Raw genomic sequence first — 27,435 nt, 5'->3', positions numbered from 1 at the left:
AAATCTATTATTAGACCCCTCCCTGGCTGTCTGATAAAAAATGTCAATGGTTATCCTCAAACTCAACAATGCAGTTAAGAATGGTAATGAATATTCAAAAATTCGTATTCGATCTGCGTTTGTATTTATTTAGGAGAATGTGAATCTGTCTGAAAACTAATCGGATATGAACATGATAATCCTCATATTCGATCAATTATCATCCGATTCGTTTAGCAATCTGATGGTAATAAAATATCTGAAATATATCTTTGTGTTCCTTTGTCCCATTAAGTTTTTTTTTTTTTTTTTATAATTTTATAAATTAAGATAATTTGATTCTTTTTCTAGATTTTCTATTATTTTATATAAAATTATTTTATGCATTGTGATACATGGAATCATATATCTATTAAAATAAATACAAAATAAAATCAAAAATAGCAAACGTAAGAAAATCAAAGTCTAAAGAAGAATAGAAAAACGGAAGAAGAGGTAGTTGCTGAAATCTCAAATTTCAACCTTAACCTTCATCAACAAAACAACAAAGATGTCAACGAATAGGATATTATCCGAATCCGTCCAAAAACTAATTGGATACTATCCGAATCCGTCCGAATATAATCGGATACGAATATGATAATGCCACTATTCGACCAAATTCCATCAATTTACAACCTCACGTACAGTTGTGCGCATGGCACACCCCCATCCCAAATATCCGTCTAACCCAGTAACCCCAACATATGGTTCGGGTTCATGTGAAATCCGAATCAGATCCATTCTTATGTTTTAGGCGAAAGTTTACCGTTTACCTATATGTAGGGAGTCTAGGGACTAGGGAGAGGGTTCTCTCAGATCGGAGTACTAATTCCGGTAAATGGAGAGAGCCCATTTCGAGTCTTACAGTATGAAGGATATTTATGATATGGGCAAGAGATCCATGTTTGGTTGTGTAGCATCTACACTAGAGTGAGGGCTAATGAGGGCACACACAAGGGTATCAACATAGATCTATGATTTTTATTCATAGGAGTAGGATGGTACTTTCACGCACTCCTCTGTTTGGATGATGGAGCCACGCGACTAAATAGCATTCTTTTTTCCTTATGACATTTTCATGGAAAGGAACTACATTGTTCTGGATTAGGTATCGGTCCACCTACAAAATTGATATGATCCGATATACCGATATAGTATCGGCATGAAACGGACATATCAGACAAATTTGCCTTCAATTTCTTAAAAAAAAAAAAAGATTTTTGACTATTTTACCTCTTCCTGCACCGTGATTGATACGACATCCACATGGTATTAAGATTGGCTACTAGCAAAAATGTTACATATCACCCACCCATATGGGCGATACAATACCAATACCGATACCTCTAACCATGGAGAGAGGTGTGCAGTTTTATACTTTTATTTTTGTGCGAAGTGCAAACATCGTGGGAAAACTTTCCCCATTTATGCATGTAGAACAAGTTACGGTCATAATCAACATATTTAAGAATGAGGACGAAGTCGTCTTGTCTTGCCTCGGAGTCCCATCCAACAAAGGTGTGGCCAAGATATCTCTATACCAATCATGGTTTGAGGTATCGGTTTGGATCGGCCAATTTTGGTTGGATCAGATCGGTATCGGTCAAGATCGATCCTAATACGATTCAATCCAATTGTACGAACAGGGGTAAAAATGTAAAAAAATTAGCTTTTTTATAAGAAAATTGGGACAAAAATATCATATTTGCCCGAGTTTGGGCGATTCCGATTCATATCGGTCGATCTGATCCAGCCGATACCGAGATCTCGAACCATGATACCCATAGAATAAAGGAATTAGTTTTTATATTCTTCATATGGAATCCAAATCAGATTCCATTGTTATTCTTTATAAGGAAAAATTAGTACATACTACACACACTCTAATATTTTTTCTTGACATGTGAATAACGGTACCTATTGTGAGAGATTTCATTTCACTAGTGTAGACCTTCTACTCATTTTTCATATAATACATATATATATATATATATATTTGTTGGAGGGATTATCTTTATCAAAGGCCCATGGCCAAATACCCCTAAGAAGGGGGAGGGAAGGCTAAGACAAGCAAACAGATCTTTTTTGGGTAAACCAAGCAAACAGATCTACAACTACTAAGGGGAGGGGAGGGGAGAGCAATGGTGCCTTAATATGGCACAAATGTAATCAGGAGAGTCGAATTCATGACCTCCGTGAGTTTAAACTTGGACTTTTGATTTTGCCATTTGAAGATCGTTCATACATCCATATTCACAGAAATCCGTAAATTGCTAATTATACACTCTTCTAATTCAAACCATTAGGTCCATATTTAATGTCATTTTTTTTTTTTGGCATTTTTCATCTTGTTGATCATGTACGTTAGGATCTTAAAGATATTTTAATTAGATCAATTCATAATGCTTTGACTTGAATGAATTTTCCATCTAATGTAGCTTTCAGCTCTTTGATTCTTTAAGTACACAGAAGACTCTCATCGATCTTCTTCTGTGGAGAATATTGTCTTCACAAGTTTTTCTTCCAATCAATATATTTTGTTCTTCATCAAGTACTTCTTTAACAGCTTGGGTGTCATCTATCACTTAGCAAATTAAGCACACACATTAGTATATCCAAAACACATATTACACAATAGTTTTCATATCCAAAATACATAATAAATAAATGAAACATTCTAATTCCAACGGGTTCAGTGTAATAAACTGTGACAGAGCACAACCCTTTCTTTTGATGATTCAAAACCATTTTATGGATTTCATCAGAGATTTGATTTTTTTGAAAGTTAAATATTTACAACTGCATTTGATTGCTAAGGAAAGTTAAAGGAAGGGGAGTTAAATTTTCAAACCTAAGAAAGAAAGTTTTGCAATCATTATTGTTTCGCTAACTACAAATTATTTCATATTTGGTTATTAAATTTTATTTGACATTGCATCCAAATCTCTTATGTTTGAAAAATAAAAAAAAAATTACATCTAAAAAGTACCATTACTAAATATGATAAGAAATTTAATTGATTTATACAATCATGTTGGGTGGTAATTACAATTTTTAATTTTTTTAAGTTTGAACCTTTCCCTTTAATTTCCTTTGCAACTAAATTGAAAACTAATAAAAATGGTAAAGAAAATTGTAAAATTTCATATAATCATGTTGAGTAATGATTATAAAAGTTTACTTTTAGGTTTGAAAATTTTCATTTCACTCCTTTTCAATTTACTTTGCAATGAAACGGGCCTATTGTGACAGTCACTAGTCACAATTTTCCTTTTTAGCACAATACAAAACATATCAATGTAGTAGACAACCCTGCTCTTATCTTACAAATTATCCAATTTAAAATATGCAGAATTGACTAGAAATGGTGTGAAAAATAACAAGAAGAATCATATTCTTATCAAGTACCTTCAATTTGAAACGAAGAGTAATGAGGAATTGAGTGAAATTCTAGGGCCTGCGACCATCACAAATGGAGTGTATTGTCAAACATCCACTAGACTTTGTTGTCGAAGAAGATGGGAAAGGGAAGGTTGAGATCAGGTCTAAATACCACAAGTTTAAATTATTTTCTACCCCTTGATTGGAGCATGTAAAATATATATTTTTTTTAGATCAAGAGGTATCCGGCCTTTGGCCGACTAAATCCTCCAAGGCTCGTGTCCAAACCCGCAACACCATGAGCCGGGAGATACTGGGGCCCCCATGTTTACCAGGGAGTTTCCTTTCAAGCAGGTGGGGTCCCAAGGGAGAGATGGAATCAAACTCAGGACCTTTAGCTTCCTTAGGCCTCGTCTCTTGCCAATTGCACTGCCCCTTAGGGTTAAAATAAATTTTCCATCTTTTAAGGTTTCATTATCTTTTTTTTCTTTAACAAAAAAAGAATTATCTTTTTCTTCAATGTGGTGAATTCTAAAGTTGTCCTTAGTGAAAAAAAAATGATACCTTTTGGAAAGAGTATGAACAAGAAAGTACTTCCCATTCATTTAAAAGGAATAAAAAAAGATTGTGAAGATAAGTAGAGTAAAAGGGAAAGGGTTACCACGCCTGCTGGTATGGGGCTGAATTTACACGCCATACCAATAAGTATTTTGAAAAAATGGTCCTCCACATGGGACCACATATTTAGAATTGGAAAGAAAAATAATAAAATAATTTCATGTGAGAGGAAAATTGCATTCTTGCAACAGGAAAAGTTTTTCCTAAGGGTACAAAAGCCAAATCAAATCAAAATCGTTTATTGAAACCAAATCGAGTCGTTTACACCAGAACCGTGAAGCTATTTAATAAATGATTTGATTTTGGTTTCAAAATTGAGATTATTTAGTTAAACGGTTTAAACCGAATCGAACCATTTAAATTGACAGTAAATCGATTAATATATACATATTAATTTTTTTTGTTGATGAAATATACATAGTAAGATAAGTTATTCATGATTAGAATAAACAATTTTAGTAAGAATAAACAAAATCTAACTAAAAATTAAGAGACATTCAAACCTTTTGATAAAAAATTAAACCAAATAAACAAATGTAACTTTACAATCATTAAAAGAAACAAATAACAATATTCAATTCAATTCAATATTAATTTATATCTATTTCATTAAAAAATTAAAAGAGAATGAAACTATTTGAATAAAAAAAAACCCTAGTAAAATCGAGACTGTTTACCTAAAAAATCTTGCACCAAACCGAATCGTGCCGTTTACACCGACACCAAACTGTTTAACACCCTTATTTTTTCCAAAGTAAATTTATTCTTGTACTCATATAGTAGGAGCATTTGTAGCACACAAAAGTCTTCATGTGACCTCAATTAGATGAAATTTGAAAGGATAAAACTTGCCCCTTCTCAAACAAATACTCTAAAGACGAACCAAAGGGTGTTCAATGTCTTGTTAAGTGATTTAAATCACAAATAGCTTTATTTTTTTGATTTATTTTTTGTTACAAAACTTAGAAACCATTTCAATGCCTTGCAGTTTTTGAAGAATATTCACATCAAAGAAAATATGCAAATAAAAATTAAATCCAAGAATTTTTTTTGACTAAAATGGAGTTTAAAGTACTTATATAGTGGGATAGAATGCATCCATTTCTCACCAGGTATTTTCAAATGATTTTAATCCAAATAAGGCGTTTAGGATTAGTAAATGCATTAAATCACCCAAAGAAAGTGGTTTAGGAGTGGTCCTTGAAGTCCCTATGGAGCCAAAAGGATGATTCAATGGAGGGTTTTGGAAGTTTGAAAAATGGTGGAGAAATGGGAGAGAGAAGGCTTAAGATGTAAGATGTATAAATGGAAAAATGAGGAATTTCGAAGGTTTTCAAGCCCATTTGAAATGTCGTTGACACTCAATAGCCTATGTTCAACACTTACTGATGAACAGTCGACTAAGCTCTGGCCAATGGGTTTCATCCAGTGCCAACAAAGTTCTATAGAGTTCTTAAAGGGTATTTTAGAAAATATTACAACTTAGGAGGGTATTCGTAAACCCAAAGGGGAAGTGAATTATTCTATTTCCTTGGCTGCCAACCTTGTAGCAGGAACATTCTTGGTACAAGTGTAGTAGCAAAATTTTTGATTTCATCATGTAGTGTTAAGTATACTGCCACTATTTTGACAGTAACAGTGGTCATATAGTTCTCTCCAAAGCATTGATATGTCTTATGTTCTTCCAAGTTTAGTGAATTATTCAACCTTCTAATACAACCCTTTTCATATTTCTGTTTTCTAAGAGTAAATTTTTATGTATCATGTTTTTCCATGCATAGAGTTTTTTTTTGTTTTTTTGGTGAATGATTAATATATTCAACGAAGCCCAAGAATTCTTTCTCCCCCAAAAATAAGAGGAAAGAATAACAAGAAGAAAGAAGGAAAAATAAGAAGTAGATGGAGAAAATTCCACCCAAAAACCAACGACCTATCCCTACAGCAGAAATATTGAATCTAGCTATTGTTGGAGAATTTCAACATAATAGTGTTGGGAATGATCCCACATTGGAAACGTAGGAGTATATACTTTGATATATTTAATATAGTCCTATCTATACAATTCCTATTCTAACATCTGTAAGGAAAATCCAAATAGGATATACAAGGGAAGAGAGAACTCTAAACCATTAGACACTAAGGCCTACTCCGAGAATATCAAAATTCCTTATTAAACCTCGAACATGATGATGCATCTTCATTAGTCAAATCAGACTTGCCTAACTCATCCTGGTCAGTCACGACTGGCAAGATGGCGAGAACTTTTGAGCCCCTGTCTATCATTAGAAGCAATCCAAATTGGAGAACCACCATGATTGGAAGCACCCTTTAAACCCTTAGTTTTCTTAACTTTTCCCTTTACACTGGGAGGGCTAAGGATTTGTACCTAAAGAAGTGGGGGAGCCCAATTCAACTAGAACGACTACATGATTTGGCCGAGGGAGTTTTCGGTGTGGAAATAATGGACATCAGTTCACCACCATTGCCGGAAAGCCGCCCATCAATAGACCATTAGTATTCACATACAAAGTATTACTAATGGGAGGGGAAGGGTGGAAGGAGTACTCGTCGGTTAGCTTAAATCAAACAATCAGATTAATGGCCTCATGGGAATAAACAACCAAATTAGAGGTGAGAGGAGGAGGTCCAAGAACAGATGGCACTCCGAAATCAGGCCCATGTGGTTCCACACAAGGATAGACATGCTGAACTTGAGAGTGAGAGGGAACCACATCTTTGTAGTAAGCTTCACCCTTTGTTCTCATTACTATTGTAGAATACTCCTCCATTACTCCATGTAGAGAGTTATTGTTCTAGGGTACTTAGATTTATTTTGTTTCTTGTAATCCATGTTTACTTTAGGGTTTTTTTTTTTGGTCTACTATTATTTCGGACATGCCTCTAGGCCCCCTTTTTCCACTATGCATCAATGTCATTCAGGCTTCCAGTCTTGGTGGTTCAAACCCTAGTGAGCAAAAGGGCAAAAAGGGATATGGATAGTGTGGGTTTTAAATGGTGCAAAACTCCGAAAGATATGATTAGAAAAGGGTAAATTAGAGAAAGACAAAGGCCAAAAAACAGAAACAAATAGTATGGATACTTAACGTGTAGATTGAAAAAAAACATGATAAAATGGCAGTATATTCACATAAATTGAGGAATTATAATTTGAATACTTGTAGCTAATGGTTAACCAAATATAACATCCAACATTAATGCATATATATTCCATAACCCATTATTAGTTCTAAGACATATCAATTGATATCATCCAGCATCAATTCCAAATTCATTCATCATAACAAAGAATATATATCTAAAGTCGTGTTGAGCAATGTGGTTTGGTTATAGTGTTGTTCATTATTGTCAACATGGCCCATTGACTCTCAAAGTGATGCATGTTCAGTTGGAGTTGGGAGTTATCGCTTTAGAAATCCCTTTCAACAGATGTATCAGTTTGTAACTCAATTTTGGAGTCCGTGCATTGAACTTAAGTTAAAGGTGATATCATGAGAAATGTAGCCCTTTGAGTCAACTTTACGTCGGTATAAGAATCAGATGGATTAGAGTTTAACATAAAGATATGATCGGTTAAATAAGCCATGCTGGTCAACAAGTCCAAGGTCTTAAAAAAAAAACCAAAAATATAGGAACATGTTTTAAACGTGTTTTAAATGTGATTTAAACAGAAATGCTAGTTGTTTGCTTTTTTCCCCCTCCATGACTCCATGTTACATTTAAAATGGTAAAAAATGAAAATACCATTTTAAACACGCTTTTACTAACAAAGGTTTAGATGACCACTGTCCTCATATGTAATGGACCTGGCTTCAAATTGATGCTTCTCTCTCAACCATAATCCCTCTCCTTTTTTGACGATTCTGATCCAATCCAGAATTGACCTTCAAGAACCCTAGAATCAGATCCAAAAACAAGGAAATTTCTAGTGTTTTGAGTGTGAATTGACCGTGTCCGATTGATCGAAATCAAGATTAGTCATAACCGATTCCATACGAATCAGGCCGATTCAACGATCCGATTCCTGATTTTTAAAATCATGGATTAGATGGACATCGGAGCGGGTTACAAATATGTGGTGCCCTAGTGCCCTAGGATTCTCGACACTCGCAATCCGCAAGAGCCAAGGTATGCGTATGGTGCACGCTGCGTACTCTAGAATCATCCTCCCTCCAGCATTGCGTCCTTTACTCTTTCTTACGTCATCCCTAATTAAATACGTTGACTGAGGGATCCCTTTCTTCCCTCGTTCTTCCTTTTTTTTTTTTTTTCCTTCAATTTTCATGGTTAACTCCACTAGATTAGCTCTTTCTGGCCGGAAAATCGTCGGCGGAAAACGTTCCAACGACGAATTACCAGTCTTCTCCGTTCGCCGACTGTACCTCCATGACTGGTAACACTTTTGTTTCTCTTGGTTCGTTCGTTCTTTCGTTTGTTAGGGTTTTTGATTCATTGCTTTCCAATGGAGAGCTAGGGTTCTGGAATCTTAGAGTTTCTGGAAACTAGACTTTATAAGCTCACATCTAGTTTCCTGTTCTGTTTAAATCTCCTCTTTGTGATTTTTTGGTTACTTTTCTGTAATTAAATATGAAAAGATTGAGATCCTATGTTGATGATCTCGATTCGGTTGGGGAGAGAGGGGTTTGCAAAGATTGGGTGAGAAGAGATCAAGATCCAGACCGTTCGTCATCGCATCGGCGTTTCTATTCAAAAGCTGAAAATGGACGTAAGGGTTTATCTTCGTCGTCTGGGTATGACAGATCAATAGACGATGATCGTGAGATCTCGAGATCATTGCGGAAGCGTTTGGATGTTGATTCTGATGGCTTCGAGAGGAGAAAGAACTTTGATCGTTATCGGGATTGTGGAGATAGGGATATGTCATTTTCTTCACCTCGGAATCCCTATGTTGGTGACAGGATTCACCGGTCTGAAAGCTTCTCTGGCTCTAGGCGGGAGTTTCCCAAAGGGTTTAGGTCGGAGAGGGACCGTTTACGGCGAGAAGACAGTGTTTCATCGTGGCGGAGGTTTAGTGGAAGCAAAGATGTTGACGAAGATACGAGGTTTAATGTCGACTCTGGTAGAGGGAGCAGAGTTGCTTCTGAGGAAAGAGGGAATGTAAGGTCGCCGCAGGGTTCCAGAGATGTTCTGAAGTCGCCTTCTTGGTCGAAGGATTCTGGTGGGGAACAGTCTAAGAGTGTTGATATGAAGAAGAACAAAGAAGTGCAAGGAGGGAATGGGAGCAGCAGTGAGATTGAAGAAGGGGAACTGCAACCTGAAGCCGAAACCATACCAGCTCTTGAAGCTGAACTTAAACCCAAACCCCAACATGAAGAACCTGAACCTGAACCTGAACCTAAGCTTGAACCTAAGCCTGAAGCCAGACCTGAATCTGAACCCAATCAAAATGCTGAAGCTTCAGGAGAAGCAAGCCCTGAGAATCACAAGGAAGGGGAGAGTGAGCACCAGGTTGAGTCAGATATGGATTTAGAGGAAGGAGAGAAATCATCAGCTGAAGAGAAGATGGAGCTCCATGAGGAAGATGTTTGTGATGGAGAACCAGAGGATGGGACACGGGAGACTGTGGTAGGGGCTGTGGTAGAGGTGGTAAAGGAAATGGATGAGGTTCCTGAACGTCAGAAAAACTCTAATAATGAATTGGGTGTGAACAAAGAGGCAACAGCTGCAGGTAATGTGGGTGGAGAAGAAGCAAGTGCAAGGGAAGATCCTGAGTCTGCTGGCCCCTCCCACCACATGCTAGATGACCATGGTAGAGAGGAAGCAATCAAGGATGATAATGCTGAGAAGCCATTGCCTCTGGAAGAGAAGTGGAAAGCGGGCAAAGGAATAGATTTGGAAGCTGAGGTGGAGGACATTGATTGGCTTAATTCGAATAAGGAAGTTGCTAAGGAAAATGGAACACCTAAGGTGACTTTGAACCTCATAACTGATGAGCCAACTCAAAATTCCAAGGACAAAGGAAAAAGTCTAGCAGTTTCCTCATCTGACGAAGCCAATTCCATGGAAGATGGTCGATGGATAGAAGCAGATACAATGGCCAGAAGAGAAGATGCTATGGAAGGACCAAGCTGTAGGGGTTTTGAGTTGTTCTCTATTCCTGCTGCAACAAGACAGGAGAAGACAAACAATTCTGCAGTTAATAAGCTTAAAATGGAGCCACTTGAGCTTTCTCTTGGCTTGCCAAATGTTTCATTAGCACTTGATTCCCATGATCCGAAGTCAGCTCCTGGTTCCCCCAGTCATATAAGGGGCATTCAGTCTGTACCTTCCACATTTTGGACAGGGTCTGATGGATATGCTGCATCAATTTCATTTTCAGGTTCCCAGCCATTCGTTCATAACCCCAGCTGTTCTCTCACACAGAATTCATTTGACAACTATGAACAATCAGTTGGCAGTCATCCTATATTTAAGGGAATTGATCAAATTTCTCATGGCTCCTGGCAGGGACAGCCGTCAAATGAGCCTAGACGCAAGGATGTTCCGTTGTATGAAAGGATTTTACTAAATGGCAATGCATCTCAGTCATCACAAGGCACTTTAAATCATCAAACCATGCAAGGACAAAATCATCTTAAGATTTCTGAGGGAACCTTTGGAGTACCTGTTGCCTTGGATCGGCAGTCAAGTCTGCCAAGACGGCTTCCAGGTGTACCATCAAGGAACCAAGATGAAATCAGGTCCCCTACACATAGTGTTGGTTCTCTTGAAGCTAGATCAGAATACAGTAAGGATAAGAAACGGGTAATGAGAGAGAAAGGTTCCGGCAGTTTATTTCGTAGTAGTAGTAGTCAAAAGGAGATAGAACAGCTTGTTGTAGGTGGAACTGGTTTCGTAGAGAGGATTATTGCCATGATAATTTCGGAGCCACTACAAGTAATGGCCAGGAGAATTCATGAAATGACAGAACAGTCCATAGCATGTTTAAAGGAGGGTGCTCGTGAGATGATAGTGAATGGAGATAAGCATGGGCAATTGTGTACATTTCAGAAAGCACTGCAGAGTAGATCTGACCTTACTTTAGATATGCTATCAAAGTCTCATCGTGCTCAGTTGGAGATCTTGGTGGCTCTTAAAACTGGACTTCAAGATTTTCTTTACCAAGCTAAGGATATTCCTTCATCTGATTTAGCTGAGATCTTTCTTAACTTGAAGTGCAGAAATCTTGCTTGCAGGAATCCCCTGCCAGTGGATGAATGTGATTGCAAGATTTGTGCACAGAAAAGTGGCTTCTGTAGTGCTTGTATGTGCCTTGTTTGTTCAAAATTTGATATGGCATCCAACACCTGTAGTTGGGTAGGGTGTGACTTCTGCCTTCATTGGTGCCATACGAGTTGTGGGTTACGGGAATCTTATATAAAAAATGGGCGTAGTGTCACTGGGGCTCAAGGAACAACTGAGATGCGGTTCCACTGTGTTGCTTGTGATCACCCTTCTGAGCTGTTTGGCTTTGTGAAAGAAGTTTTCAAGACTTGTGCAAAGGAATGGAAAGCTGAGACTCTTTCCAAGGAACTTGAATATGTTAAGAGGATTTTTTCTGCAAGTAATGATGTGCGAGGAAAACAACTCCATGATGTCGCTGGGAAGATGCAGGCAAGACTAGAAAAAAATAAATCCAATCTCTCAGACATTTATAATCAAATGATGGAGTTCCTGACTGGTGAGTTCTCTAGCTTCTGCAAACAAAGAATTTCATTGTTTGAAATTTGGTATGTTGTATTCTCTGTCATTCTGTGAACAGTTGACTATTTTGTGCACATATTTATAACTTTGTGATTCTGTGTGCATTGATTCTGTGTGCATTACTTCCTTTCAAATGCTTCCTTCTTGTTTTTCTTTTTTTTTTGTGACTTTTATGGTGGATTGAACTATGTGATAGATTTTACCTGTATGCATCATGTTTTCTTTCCACTTACGGGCCAATTTTTTCCCATAGTTTTATAGTATAGCTATTATCTCATAAAAATATTGGATTATATCTTGTTGGATTCTTTCTGTCCTGTCTTTTTTATCCTGTGGAAAATGTTGGTTCCTGATATTCTTCAAGTTAACTGAATGATGTCCTTTAATCGGTCCTTGCCTGTATAGATGCAACTCCTGTTCTCATCACTTCTATGTCCCTACAAAGGCCAGTTGTTTGTGACACGAGTGCTCCTTTTGCTCTATGAATCTCATCTGTTATGTCGTTAGAAGTCATGAAATACTTTAGGTGGCTTATGACTTACCTTGCGTTACCTGATGGAAATTGGGGGTTCTTGATATTCCATTAAATGAGCTATGTATGATGTGACATTGTCCTCAATAAGATATTCAGCATCTTTCAGAGCTCTTTGGATTTTCTCCTTGGTCTCTATTGTGAGTGGCTTCTCCTATCAGGCCTGTGGACTCAATCCAGAATCCACTAAAACTTCTATCGGCATGATATTGTTCTGAAATCACTAAGACTTGGTTGCAAAGCTAAAATATGGATTGAAGAGGATAAGAGAAGTAGAGGGGCAAATGTGGAAATTGAGGAGATAAAATTATGAAACTAACAAATTGTTGAAGAGGAGAACTCGTCTTCTACCTCCAGGTGCAACCAAAGGTGGGAAACCAGATCTTGGTTTGGAGATATCTCCTTTGTTGGTGCTTTACTGAAACTGAGATTTTGGGGTGAATGCTACCAATACCCACCCGAACAGCAACCAAGAAGGAGAAGAATGAACTGCTGAAACCAGATGTAATGGTAGAAGAAGGACCAGGTCTCTGCATAGACTTAGGTTCTCGCAACAGAACAAGATTTCTGGGAGAGCTTCTAGAGTTCAGGTCACCCAGAGTGGTGATCTTATGCCCATAATATGAAGAAGAAAGAAGAGGAAATGAGAGAGACAGTCCTCAATCATGAGTGGCTGTTTGTGCGCCACTACAATCTCAAACTCAATCCATTATCAAATCTCCAATTTTTGGTAAATCCAAGGATACATATAATGAAAGACAACTAACTAAAATTTAGAAACTCTTAACTAGGAAACTAAGAACAGCTCAACCTAGGAAACCAAATATCCTACATAGCTAAACTTCTAAAAAATAAGAAGATTATGTAATCATCCTAAAGAAAATAAATATCTAATTATACTTACTAGACCCAAATCCCAATTTGGACCTGGTTCTCGGCTGGAATTCTCAAACAGGTTCGTCCGGGTCCAAAGAACTATTCCTGCATCAATTCCCCTAGTGTTAAAAAAATTCGACCCTGAGTTCTGTTGAAGGGCTTTAATAAAAGTACTCGAAAGGGGTCTAGCTGCTCCTTGTTTGCAACTCGAATAAAATCGAAAATATGAAGCTTTAGGTTGCATCCATGTCTGGAAAATTGTGTGGAAGAACAAACTCATGTTGGGGAATGGCTTTCACTTCACTGGCTTCCATCGTTACTTGATCCAAAATCTTCGGTTTTGATGGGGTGATGATCCAGCGCATCTCACGATCAACCGCTACGATCTCCAGGCGATCATTGGAAAACAATATCTTTCTGATTGGAATATGATCATGAGGTTTCACATATGCAATCGGACCGCCAATCAATTCCTCAGATTCAATCTTGATCAGACCGTTTACTTCAGCTTGATCGTCACTTTCGATGTCCATCTTTTCTGCCACCTCTGATCTGTTTTCTGAAGCTTCTACAATGTTCGACATCTCATTACAGAAGCGGATAATATTATCAACATTCTTTTGACAACTTATCCTAAAATCAAGAAGCCTTGTTTGGAGATCACAAAGTCCTGTTTGCAGCGTACGGAAACAACTCTAATTGAAAGTAGTAAATCATATGGATCAACCTCATTGATGTAGCCTCAGGTTCGGTTCTGATACCATTTGATGTGATCCCGGGGTTGGAAAACCCTGTTGGGTTCACTAATGGGCCCACACAAGTATTAAGTGGGTCAACAATTAAATGTATTGGCAAAACTTGTAAATAACCAGATTACTGGTTTTACTAGTGAAGTTAAACAGGAAAGGTTATGAAAGGGTTTTGATTCAGAATCAAAACTGAATCTGGAATTCTGGATAAATTGGCTTTTGGGGGGGTTTATCACTTTCAACTACTTATCATAATGGAATTGTTGTGACTTCCAAAATTCCAATATGAAACCTGTTAAAATATTGTATTAATTGCCATGGGGGGTATTTTAGTCTTTCTGGTTATTTTCCCCTATAACCGACTCTAATTAAATAGAGTCGGCTATGTAGGGGCAGTTCTGTATTTTTTCTCTCCCTCTTCTATTATAAATAAAGGGGCTTTTAAAGATACAGGTAGGTTCTATCAGTTTCATGGCTACAGATCTCTGGGTATGTTTCAGGAGATTTGTATCAGGTGCTAAATCAGCTACACAATTTAACTGGTGTGCAACATGAGGGCTTCTCATGAGATCATTGTGATATATACACTATATCCACACAGAATTTAGCACTTGCTAGGGCAACCGCAACATAATGATGTTCTGACTAGATTGTCAACTTCTCAATGTTCATAGATGACTGCCAGGAGTATCTATTTGGTTCATGCTCTTGGAATAGAAGGATTTTATGGGTTTTGGGCTATAGTACAAGCACAGCTAATTAAAAACATTGCATACACTAAAAATGTTGATGAGGAATCCACCTCAAAACCTTGAAATGCATGAGAAAATAACGTACTTTCATCCCTCGACTAGAAAATTCTAACTTAAAAAAGAATTTTAATACAACTTATACCATTAGGTGATAACCACTGCATAACCACCACTGTGTTCGCAAAAGAACTTTTGACCTGCAAAACATCCAAAAAGATGCTTCTTCATGGACTGTGCTGTGATCTGGATTCTGTGGTCTTCAATCTTGTACCTGCTTGTCTGGCATCATTGCTCAAGGTTTGAATAAGTGTTTGCAGCTGCAGACAAACCTGTCTTTTCGTCATTTGCAATGTTTATATTTACTTTGTAGTTTGAGACCAAGACATTGCTGTTTACGTCTGTTACTTTCCTCTCTAATTGCAGATAGTGATTCCAAGTGTGCCAACACCTCTACATCTGGGAAGGAGCAACCTCATAGGAACCCAGAGGTAAGCAATAGGGTTCTGGGACCAAACCAAGAAGCTATGTGGTTAACGTCTGTTTCAACTGAAAAGGCTACTCCACGACTGGAAAATGGCAGCATTGGTGGTCCTAGCTTGGATTGGGATCGGGTAGATCGGCGGAATGAGGATTTGCAGTTCCTGCAAAGTGCTGAAAAGAGACCTGTCATAGATGAGTTGGAGAGCATTGTGAGAATCAAACAGGCAGAGGCAAAAATGTTCCAAGCACGCGCAGATGATGCAAGAAGAGAGGCTGAAGGCCTGAAACGCATTGCAGTTGCTAAGAATGAAAATATTGAAAAAGAGTATGCAAGTCGAATTACAAAGTTATGTTTGGGTGAGGCTGAGACAAGGCGCAGACAAAAGCTAGAAGAACTACAGAGTCTAGAGAGAGCACACCTCGAGTACTTCAATATGAAGATGAGGATGGAAGTGGAAATTAGAGATCTATTGTTAAAAATGGAAACTGCGAGAAGAAACCTTAGTACTTAATGTGGCTTATAGATATGCATGTGTTTACGGGGTTCTTCTTACGAATCTCAGGTAATTGTACCTCCATAGTATTGAGGTTTATATAACCCTAATTGTAGCTTTTAGTCTTCCATTCCCCTTATCGTTTATGTGGTCTATAGGTGTACAAGTAGTTTCTCAGGTTAGTTCCTTCTCTTTTTGGCCACTAACTGGAGTTTGTACAGAGAATGGCTCCACCTCTTTGTTATGATTGGCTTCCTGTGTGGAAGAGATTTGAAAAAGAAGTATAGAATTCTCTCCATTGCTGTCCCTAACCATTTTTTTTTATCTTTTGTTCTGTGCATTAAATGTGAAATCTCAATTTTCCATTTTTATTTGAATACTTATATTTCATTCTTTTGTACCTACCATGTGCCAAGAAGTAATGACAATCAAAATCTTTTCTTATGATAAATAAATGTTGGGGAATAGTTTTCTGTCCGGGAGTGTGGTCTATGCAAGCACTCCCATGTGTCTATCTCTCTCCTCCTCAAAACAAAGGGCAGAGGTGTCTTTTCATATGGGAAAGAAAGAGATAGACTTGTGAGAGTGTTGGCACAGAAAATACTCCCGGACACACAACTTTCTCTATTAAATTTTACTTCACTTTTCAATACATATTTTGATTTTTAAAAAAAAAAAATTCCTCTCACCTTCTCTGTGTTAAAGGAATCATGTGTTTTAGCATACTTTGCATCAACTCTATTTTCAACCAAACATCCCAATCTTGATTCTAAAACACAGTATTGTATCGGGCGATACTTTAGTATTATCCGCATCAGATCTCGATACCAGACTGATCATTGAAACACCCGAAGACTGACTTTTTGAGATCATAGGGGGGCCCGATCTGTACCGTACCGATATGAATACCGAGACCATGTTATATAACTAACATTCCAATTGAATTTTTTGTTTTTGATACTTTCTTTGTATTTCATTTTATTTAATTTTACAAGTAAAGTTTTATTGTACTTCACTGCTAATCAAATGTGCCTAAATGTAGTCATCTTGCAGTCTCTGGGCGGGCACTATTCGGTTCAGTTCAAGGTTTAAAAACTCGGAATCGGGCATGAGATTGGTCTCCATTGATTCTGATTTTTGAATCATTTCAGAATCAGCTGGAATCAGTTTGGATGGACATGGCCATAATCAGCAGACTCAATCAAACTCAATACAATCAGAATCGGGATTAAATTAGAACTGGCCGATTCCGATCCCGATCCCCTCTAGATTTTTAATGTATATGCTATGGCCCATCAAATTCTAGTGTGATAGTTTTGTCATTTTCAAATTGCATCTTATAAATTTACCCCAAAAAGACAAAACAAAAAAATTGCATCTTATAAATGGTGTGAGTAAGATTCAAACTCTGGAGTTTTTAACTTATCCTATTTGTAAATGCTCAGATTTTGATTTAAAATTTATTCTTTTCCTACTTGTAAATCCTCTGCAATAGCAGAGTGAGGGCAAGAAGAGTATATACCATTCCCTAGACTTCTTTGAAGAATCTTATTCGGCTCCTCTCCAACTCTCACATCTGCCATACCTTACCTGGGAACGCGACTACACACTTGGAGAGTCCGCTGCCCCCTTATTTTCCTCCCCTGCAACTCCGCGTTCCCCTTATTTCCGAGTCCGCTGCCCCCTTATTTCCCTCCCCTGTAACTCCGCCTTCCCCTTCCCTGACTCCTACGTCCACCCCTCCGTCTGCCACCCCTTGAACTCTGCCCCCACCCTAACCCTGCAAAATGCAAGTCTCTACTGCAAATTTCATCCAGGCACCTCTTCGGCTCTGTTGGAATATTCTAATACTTTTGTACTTGGTGAAATCATCAGGAAACAGAGGTTCAATCAATGGAGGTGTTAATTCTGGTTTGAGATACCACATTCAATTCAGGAGCTCGTCAAATCGTTAGTAAAGAAGAACGCAGCCAGATCCAGTACAGATGTTGATGACGTTCCAGTGACCCGACAACAAACTTTTCCCGTGAGGAAGAAGGTACCCAGATCCAGTACATCATGCTCTGTTACCATACTTGTACATGGAGAAATAATGTATCAGAAGAGATGCTCAATAACTGGGCCAAAAATTCCAAAGTTTTGAACTCAAAACATAAACCCAGACCATTTGATTACATTTGGTTGATGGGATAGTAACACCATAAAAATTCATAGGTAACCTGTTTTGCACCGATTTAAGCGGTGAAGAGCTTTCCACCACCGCCCATGAATTAATCCATAGTAAGGCCCAATAAATTAAATGGTTGAGTAGCTAACATGGTTTTGAGCTAATGATTCACCTAGGCACCTAGCTACATAAACCATGTACTTTTAGGTCTTGATTCCATTTTGATGACTAGCTATCTTGAATGTTGTCTGTCATGTACAGTTTGGTTTCATGTATTGTGACCCAATAAAATTGATGGTTCATAGTTTCTTTTTTCTATTTTTTTTTTAAAATTTGAATTTTAGGGAAAAAAACCCTGCTTGGTGGCGCTCCCCTACACCCTCGTACAGGGCACCATGAAATGACACCCTTACCCCCTAGGTAGATACCCAGGTGCGCTCCCCCGTTGGCCCAGAAGCTAGTGTAGATACCATGCGATTTCCGTTAAGAGTATTAAGTTCTCAATCCTTTGTATATTTCTCCTTTTTCACTTTAAGAGGAAGGAGCGAAAAAGGAGTTGGTTGATTTGTATCCCATTGATGGATATTATTTTTTCTTTATTTTTCTTCCTTTCTGTTCCTTTGAAAAATGTCATGTAGGATTCTTTCCTGAGCTCACTTCCTTAAGCCTACAAAACAGTCAACAATCCGGACTCGGGGATTGGATAATTTGGTTTCACAACTAACAAGGGTTTGGTTGATTTTTATCCAATTGATGCACAAAACTGCTTGCATGGATAGGAAGAATCTGGATTGATCTGAAAAACAGTTTAGTTGATTAGTCAAGGTATTTTGCAGGCATTTGTTTGAGTTGCAGGCATATGCATTGATTGAAAATGCCAGTTTTATTTTGGATTTCTCCTACTAATGTGCTTTTAACTCATGTCCATTCAACTAACATAAATACTGATTCGATATTTTTAATCATTTTTATTATTTGACATGTTTCAAACCATTTAATCTATTGTGATCAATGATTGAGGATATTTTGCTTGAGTCCTGATAATTTTGTGCCTTCAAGAAGGCATACAAATGACTTTACTATCAATAACTTACAACTAAGCTGAGACCTGAAAATGTTAATTCAATTTTTTACATATGCGGCAATGGCATTTTTCAGCAGTCTTATAAGAATAGTTAGGATTTTGTAGGAGATGCATCAACCAGTTGAGATAAAGGAGAGGGATATCTATTTCTCCATATAAGGCCAACTACTACAATCAAGATTATAAGAGAAATGGTATGCAAGGTATGCAGAGTGTGAATTACCCATTCAACCAAGGTATGCATAGTCTGAATTACCCATTCAACCAAATCTTGATCAGGTATGGAAGACACAGATTGAATACCCCAAATCTGTACACATCAATTTTAGAGAGTTCCCTTACAGATCAGCTCAGGTTTAAAATAGTTGCCAAGATGCTGCTTCCTTTCTTGCGATTATATTGGCAGTGTTAACTGCTACTGCTATGGAGGGAAGGTCCCAATTCATTCATTTGGTTTTCAGTAGCAGAGCATAGTGGGACTGTATGAGTGAGTATGAGGTTATAAATTATTTCAGGAAGCCATTAAAGGGCTAGGGACCATACGGATTGAATGCGGAAACCAGCTAAAATGGAAGAAAATGGTAAGAGCCATTGGATCCTTCCTCTCCACGTGTTGTGTTCCCAGGTAGGGTTGGGCAAGAATTGGGAGATGTGAGAGTTGAAGAGGAGCCAAATCCATCATATACTGCACGTATAGGCACTGCATGTATCGGCTCTGCACGTATAAGGTCTGCATGTATAGGCAACTCATAGGTGGGTGTTTTCTCGCCTAGGTGCCCCTCCAATGCCTTGTTAACTATGCATTTGTCAGATTTCTTCACAGCCACCTGATTTGCATCTTCAAGCTTAGTAAGCCCCATGCTTTGACGATTCATTATAGGCAACGCATAGGTGGGCGTTTTCTCAACTAGGCGCCCCTCCAACGCCTTGGTAACTATGCATTTGTCAGAGTTCTTCCCAGCCACCTGATTTGCATCCTCAAGCTTAGTAAGACCCATGCTTTGATGATTCATTATAGGCAACGCATAGGTGGGCGTTTTCTCGACTAGGCACCCCTCCAACGCCTTGGTAATTATGCATTTGCCAGAGTTCTTCCCAGCCATCTGATTTGCATCCTCAAGCCTAGTAAGACCCATGCTTTGACTATTCATCATAGACAATGCATAGATGGGCGTTTTCTCGACTAGGCGCCCCTCCAACACTTTGGTAACTATGCATTTGTCAGAGTTCTTCCCAGCCACCTGATTTGCATCCTCAAGCTTAGTAAGACCCATGCTTTGACGATTCATTATAGGTAACGCATAGGTGGGCGCTTTCTCGCCTAGGCGCCCCTCCAATGCCTTAGTAACTATGCATTTGTCAGAGTTCTTCCCAGCCACCTGATTTGCATCCTCAAGCTTAGTAAGACCTATGCTTTGATGTTTCATTGCTGCTTCTTCTTCGCTCTCTGAATCACTAATCACATACTGGATCTGCCCTCTGTTAGCCCTTTGCGGTCTTGGCCTAGCTGGAGCCGGCACAACATCAACAACCTCAACCTCACTCTCCCCATCGGAACTTTCAGAAGCAGAACTCAATTCTTCAATATTGCTCATTCCTCCAACCCTGCCCAACACAGAACCACTCTTCTTGTTGAATGGGGAGGCTCTCATCTTCCTCACTTTCTTCTCAGGTGACACCCCTGCATTTTCAGCAGGCTTCTGATCTAACAGAGTTGGTGGTGCTTGGGTTGCTTCAGTCTCCATGGCCGTCTGTCCCCGCTTCCTCATGGCTGTATTGGTTTTACTGGCACCCCTCTTGCCTGGTTCTTTCTTCTCCCCTGCTGGTGGTGCTTGGGTTGCTTCAGTCTCCATGGCCGCCTGTCCCCACTTCCTCGTGGCTGCATTGGTTTTACTGGAACCACTTTTGCCTGGTTCTTCCTTCATCCCTGCTGGTGGTGCTTGAGTTGCTTCAGTCTCCATGGCCGCCTGTCCCCACTTCCTCGTGGCTACATTGGTTTTACTGGCACCACTCTTGCCTGGTTCTTTCTTCACTCCTGCTGGTGGTGCTTGGGTTGCTTCAGTCTCCATGGCCGCCTGTCCCCACTTCCATGTGGCTGCATTGGTTTCATTGGCACCCCTATTGCCTGGTTCTTTCTTCTCCCCTGCTGGTGATGCTTGGGTTGCTTCAGTCTCCATGGCCTCCTGTCCCCACTTCCACATTGCTGCATTGGTTTTACTGGCACCACTCTTGCCTGGTTCTTTCTGCACCCCTGCTGGTGGTGCTTGGGTTGCTTCAGTCTCCATGGCCGCCTGTCCCCACTTCCTCGTGGCTGCATTGGTTTTACTGGCACCACTCTTGCCTGGTTCTTTCTTCACCCCTGCTGGTGGTGCTTGGGTTGCTTCAGTCTCCATAGCGGCCTGTCCCCACTTCCATGTGGCTGCATTGGTTTCATTGGCACCCCTGTTGCCTGGTTCTTTCTTCTCCCCTGCTGGTGATGCTTGGGTAGCTTCAGTTTCCATGGCCGCCTGTCCCCACTTCCACGTGGCTGCATTAGTTTCATTGGCACCCCTATTGCCTGGTTCTTTCTTCTCCCCTGCTGGTGGTGCTTGGGTAGCCTCAGTCTCCATGGCCGCCTGTCCCCACTTCCACGTGGCTGCATTGGTTTCATTGGCACCCCTATTGCCTGGTTCTTTCTTCTCCCTTGCTGGTGGTGCTTGGGTAGCTTCAGTCTCCATGGCCTCCTGTCCCCACTTCCTTGTGGCTGCATTTGTTTTACTGGCACCCCTCTTGCCTGGTTCTTTCTTCTCCCCTGCTGGTGTTGCTTGAGTTGCTTCAGTCTCCATGGCTGCCTGTCCCCACTTCCTTGTGGCTGCATTGGTTTTACTGGCACTCCTATTTTTGTTCTCCCCTGCTGGTGGTGCTTGGGTTGCTTCCGTCTCCATGGCAGCCTGTCCCCTATGGCCTGGTTCTTTCTTTCCCCCTGCTGGTGGTGCTTGGGTTGCTTCAGTCTCCATGGCCACCGTGGCTGCATTGATTTTACTGGCACCCCTCTTGCCTGGTTCTTTATTCTCCCCTGCTGGTGGTACTTGGGTTGCTTCAGTCTCCATGGCCGCCTGTCCCGGCTTCCTCGTGGCTGCATTGATTTTACTTGAACCCCTCTTTCCTGCTTCTTTCTTCTCCCCTGCTGATGGTACTAGGGTTGCTTCAGTCTCCATGGCCGCCGTGGCTGCATTGGTTTTACTGGCACCCCTCTTGCCTGGTTCGTTATTCTCCCCTGCTGGTGGTACTTGGGTTGCTTCAGTCTCCAAGGCTGCCTGTCCCGGCTACCTCGTGGCTGCATTGATTTTACTGAAACCCCTCTTTGCTGGTTCTTTCTTCTCCCCTGCTGGTGGTACTAGGGTTGCTTCAGTCTCCATGGCCGCCGCGGCTGCATTGATTTTACTGGCACCCCTCTTGCCTGGTTCTTTCTTCTCCCCTGCTGGTGGTGCTTGGGTTGCTTCAGTCTCCATGGCTGTGAAAAGAGGAATAATAGGACAAGTTGCAGTGTGATCATGGGAGGAGAAAATTATTCAACTGAATTAATTGAAGTGTCAATGTTGGTCCCACCTGTTGTTGATAGTTCCGGTGAAGATTCGAGATTATATGCCCCCAGTCGGTCTTTTAGTTCAATAACATCTTCATTATCCTCATCATCATCAACTGACAGGACATTTCCTTGCTAGAAAGAACAGAGCCAAAACAAAATAAACCAAAGGATAAGATTACTCCTTGACAGTCAAAAAATGAGTATTATCGGTAACATCCAATAAAATATTTAATAAGAACCAGGGAATCAAACCTTTTTAGAAGGAGCTTTCCTTGTTCCTGCTCTACCTTTGGATTTCACCACCTCAGGAACATTTTCTGTCAGTAAAGAATCCAATACAGGTTCAGAGACATCATAATTCAGTGTATGTTTCCATCACAGAGATGCATGCCTTATTAGTAACAGTAATAACTATTGACTATAAAAATAGTGAATATTAGAGAACGAGAGAGATGGGATTCTTTTAACACACCAGTGTCTATTGCAGAACTATTGGATGCTGCAGCAGATTCGGCAGTAGGACTGGATTTCTTTGTATTGTTCTTCCATGGATTTTTTGGAGCTTGTTTTGGTACTTTCATGCCAGATTCTTTCATCACTTGCCTTTTAAACTCCTTCCTTGTCTCCTGTGTCTGGTAATTCTTGTCTTTCACCTGAAATAACAAGAACAAATTAGGCAAAAGAAACTAGATCCAACAAAAGATAATAAAAGAATGGGAGAAAGAACTCTAACTGGTGCTGTGCCTGGGCGTGTACCTGTGCCCAGGCACAGCACCAGTTAGCGTTCCTTTGAAGCCAGGCACAGCACCAGTTCCTTCTCAAGTGCTTCAAGATCCTTCAACCACAATGACTTTGGAGTAGCCTTCCTCAACTCATCCACTTTACTTTCGAACTGATGCTTGTTAGCAATGAGCTCCTGAACGCTCTCCAGGGTCAGTGTTCCAATAGCCATTGATAGAAGATAATCATAGTCACTTGCTCGTACTCCCTTGCTTCCGGCTATCTCTGAGTTTTCTTCATTTTCTTCTCCAACTTCAGTTGCCCCTGCCGCTTCAACAGTCTTGCCTTTCTTTGGTAATGGAGTGAAACCTTTCTTGTGCAGCTCCTGGAACAAATCAATTATCTTCCTGTTGCTCACAATGATCTCCCCATTTACAACCCCAAGTATAAACCTGACCTTGTTGGCCAGTTTCAACTGCTCCATCTCAATATTTTTCACCAATTCTTTCTGCAAGCAATATTAAAGTTGGTTTATATAATTTTATCATAACCTTTGGGGCGCCGGGGGGGGGGGGAAAGGAGGGGGAGATGAAGATAGCTATTACCGTTCTTTTCTCATAGATTTCAAGCCTTAAATGAAAGAATTCCTCAAGAACTGCATTGACGGGGGAAAAAAAATTATACTAAAAAAGAAACATGAAGTGTAATATTCCACAATGTAAATGAAGTGTAAAATTCTTACTCTGCTCTGGGGTGTCATATTTCTTAATTACACCTTTTGCATCAGAAAGGTGCATATTGCTTGTGCTGATTGTAGTTGTGAGTTTAAACTTTTTCAACAGGCCTTCTTGCTTGGCTGCCATCAAGTTTTCCTCGGACATGTTAACTTCAAAATCAACAGTCATGTCATCATTGTTCTCCTTGTAATCCTGCAACCAACAGAGATGTGAGAACTCTCTCTCTGACAAGCCTCATGCCCATGGAATAAAAAAATGGGACCCAATGGAACTTTCAAGTCTAGATAGAAAGATACCTTGATGAATGTGTCCTTGATTTTGTCATTTCTTGTCATTATAGACTCCAAGAACTCCTTATAATCCTGGGTCCACCTCCGGATGGGTAGTTCTGTGATTCTGATAGTTGTCTTTTTGATTTCCTCTATGATCCCACTGACAGTGTAGCTCACCCCCGTTTCCTTTGTTGATGTTTTCTCAATTGACCCCTTGAATCCCTTGTACCATGGATCCATGTGTTCCATAGGTTCATCATTCAACAAGTTCCTGATATTTGCAATAATCTCTCTTGGATTGTAATTGGGAATGAAAGAGCTCCACCCAGTCCCAATTCCTTCACTTCCATTGATTAGAACCGTAGGGACAATTGGCATGTACCTGAATTGCACAATGCATAACTGTAAGCAACAGATATTCTTGACAGCTTCCCATAAAACTTTCTATCAACCTGCTCTGCGCTTAACTTACCAAGTGGGTTCAATAGACTGTCCATCTTCATTCAAATAGTCAAGTAGGACATCATCTTCCTTGGGGAACAAGAACCGTGTGATAGGAGATAGACAAGTGTAAATGTACCTTGCACTCGCATGATCTTTGCCTCCCTACAACAGGGAAATTGCAGCTGATTAACATTTTTCAAAACCCAATTATGATGAGGGAAGAATTAAGGAAGAGCTAATGTTAAACAAGTACAGGCCTAATATTTTTTCACACACCTGGTGCCTGGTGCCAAATTGGCCATTTGGTTTCATAAGATTTATGTTATTGCTTCCAATATAATCCTGTGCCATTCCAATTATTGTGCTTTGGAGACTCGCCTCACCATGGTGGTAAGCTGAATGCTCAGATACATAACCCGAAAACTGGGCAACCTTTGCTTCTTTAACAAAACCCCTCTTGAAAGAACAGAACAGAATCTTTCGTTGGCCTGGTTTCAGACCATCCACCATAGACGGGATTGATCTTTGCAGATCAGCCATGGAAAACAGTTTCAGCTCCTTGTGAACAAAGTCACTGTACTTTATGAGCTTCTCCTTTGGATCAAGATAAGTACCAGGCTGCAAATCCAGAAATAACAGCTTCATCAGAATTTAGAGGTTATAAAATTTCAAAATTGCAAATTTTGTTATTGAGATCTTCTCTTTTTCAAAATTATCAATGTGGATTACTAAGATGTTTAACCTTAAATTGCCTGATCCAGTTCTTCCTTGCCTCAATCTTCTTCTTGCTGAATGCAAGCTCAATGGCTTCTCCATCTTGCTCATCTACCCACAAAAAATCTTTCTTGTTCTTGTGAAGGTCTTTGAAATACTCCTTGCCTTCTTTTGATGTGCTAGTACCCAACCCCTGCCCAGAGAGCCAAATATGATTATAATGAGAATGGAAAGCCTAAGCAGACATTTCCAAGTTAGGAATCCAGTTGGGCTCCTTGAAATTTGTAAAGTCAAACCTTATAGTACTTGATAGACCAGTCAATGGTATTTCCCCTCAGTCTTTCATTCCATGATTCATACTCAGGCATTGAATAGAAGGATAAGACCTTTCCATTTCTGTGAGTTGCCTGTAAAAGATTACGAATACAGGCATTAGATGCATTCTGTCTTTGATAACTCAAGTAAATAAAATGGCTGACAGTTGCTTAAATGATTGATATCAACCTTCACAACGGGTGGTACAAACTCCACCAAAAAGGATGGAATTTTAAGCAGATAGGCCAGAATGAATGGATAAAATTAATCAGTAACCCCTTGATATGAGATCCATCATGATCCTGAAACAGCAAGGAAATAATTAGTTGGCCAAAAAAGGATTAAAAATAAAAAAAATATGAAATCCTCAGAGCAGGATTACAGAAAAAAGAATGATGGTCCAAGGATCCAAACCTGATCAGCCATTATCATTAAATGGCCATATCTCAGTGATTTGACACTGTTATACACCATTCCATGCTGCAAACCAAGAATCTGCTTGATGTTTTGGATTTCAGCATTATCCATGATCTGTTTAGGGTTTGCTTCCCTCACATTGAGCAGCTTACCCTTCAATGGAAACACTCCATAGTGGTTTCGGCCAATAATAGATATGCCCGCCATCTGTAAAAACTTAAGTTTGATCAAAAAATTTCTTTGAAGAGACTAACACCAGTTTTTATATATACTTACGGGGGCGACTAACTGGATCACAACTACTTACTGCAAGAGCCTTAGCCGAATCTCCTTCTGTCAGGATCAACGTACAATTTTCAGAGTTCCACCCTCCAGCATCATTAGCATCCTCAAGCTTGGTAATACCTGTAATTCTTGGTTTCTTTGCTCCGTCAGTTCTCTTAAGATATTGGCTCTGGTTATCTACCGAAGAAAGCAAACTTTCCACCACTCCAGATTTAGCCACTGCAACACAAAGATGCCATTGAACATCACAATCCGTTCCCTCTTAGAGTAAACAATAACTGAGGCTACAAACCTTTTTTCAAGAACTCCTGTGAGAGTTCACATTTCGATCCAAAACTAGTTTGCCAAGTAGTCAAGTACTCTTTGGTCTGAGAATCAAATGCGGGGTTCTCAATGAGACAATTGACAAAGACCCATAAATGGTTCCTCACTGCAAAACCATTAAGGTTGGCATTTTTTCTCTTCTTATTTACTATGCTCATCACATGGTTTGTGATCTGATTAGTAACATATTCAACATGAGTTCCACCCCTGATGGTGGCAATCCCATTCACAAAGCTGACCTGAAAAACAACCAATGCAATTTAAGGATGTGTTTGTAATTCCAAGACTATAATTTTGTATTTTAACTCTTCATGTATTTCAATTAGAGTATTTAGGGATTTACCTGTTGGAAGTGAAACTGCTGTTTTTCAGTTAGACTCACACATATTTCCCACCTCTCGTTAACTTTCTCCACCATCCTGATAAAATAATCAGGCAGATGAGATTGTATGAACTAAAAAAACACAGAATTGACTTACTATAACCTTGGGAGGGGATCTTGCCTGGTTTTGGAGGCAGATTGAAGGTAGAGATCGACATAATCAAGGAATGACTTTACAGGTACCTGCTGCCCATTCAATTCAACCTTAACTGTCTTACCTAGGCATCCAGCTAAATCAATCACCCTCTTTTTCATTAAGGCAACAACATCATTCTCAAGGTGAGTCATGTTGAATTTAGCCAAATCAGGCTTGAATGAAATCTTAGTCCAGTTCTCTCCTTCCTCGCACTTGGTTATGACAGGCTCTGATTTATTCCCCAT

General features: G+C 39.6%; 2 protein-coding genes across 2 annotated transcripts; one reads left to right on the top strand and one right to left on the bottom strand.

The window, feature by feature from the left end:
* Positions 1–1,393: 1,393 nt before the first annotated feature.
* LOC122643170 (DNA topoisomerase 2-like) lies at positions 1,394–27,435 on the bottom strand. Its single transcript, XM_043836820.1, is given in 17 exon segments — positions 1,394–1,517; positions 6,245–6,249; positions 23,253–23,672; positions 23,770–23,819; positions 23,907–24,093; positions 24,198–24,555; positions 24,646–24,779; positions 24,894–25,235; positions 25,360–25,524; positions 25,628–25,738; positions 25,836–25,888; positions 25,891–25,948; positions 26,061–26,270; positions 26,371–26,567; positions 26,641–26,911; positions 27,016–27,091; positions 27,176–27,435. Coding segments are annotated over 17 exon segments (3,021 nt in total).
* On the top strand, positions 8,287–15,936 carry LOC122643122 (protein OBERON 4-like). Its single transcript, XM_043836766.1, has 2 exons — positions 8,287–11,719; positions 15,075–15,936. Exons 1-2 carry the CDS (start codon positions 8,626–8,628, stop codon positions 15,641–15,643), a joined length of 3,663 nt encoding a protein of 1,220 aa, XP_043692701.1. The 5' UTR covers positions 8,287–8,625; the 3' UTR covers positions 15,644–15,936.

Source organism: Telopea speciosissima, chromosome 10 (genome assembly GCF_018873765.1).
Source record: "Telopea speciosissima isolate NSW1024214 ecotype Mountain lineage chromosome 10, Tspe_v1, whole genome shotgun sequence".
NCBI lineage: Eukaryota > Viridiplantae > Streptophyta > Magnoliopsida > Proteales > Proteaceae > Telopea > Telopea speciosissima.
Note: the sequence above shows the minus strand (reverse complement) of the source record. Positions and strands in the feature narration are given on the sequence as shown.

Coding starts and splice junctions, on each gene's coding strand:
- LOC122643122 (XM_043836766.1), top strand. CDS start 8,626: ATGAAAAGATTGAGATCCTATGTTGATGATCTCGATTCGGTTGGGGAG. Junction 11,720..15,074: donor AATGATGGAGTTCCTGACTG/GTGAGTTCTCTA, acceptor CTCTAATTGCAG/ATAGTGATTCCAAGTGTGCC.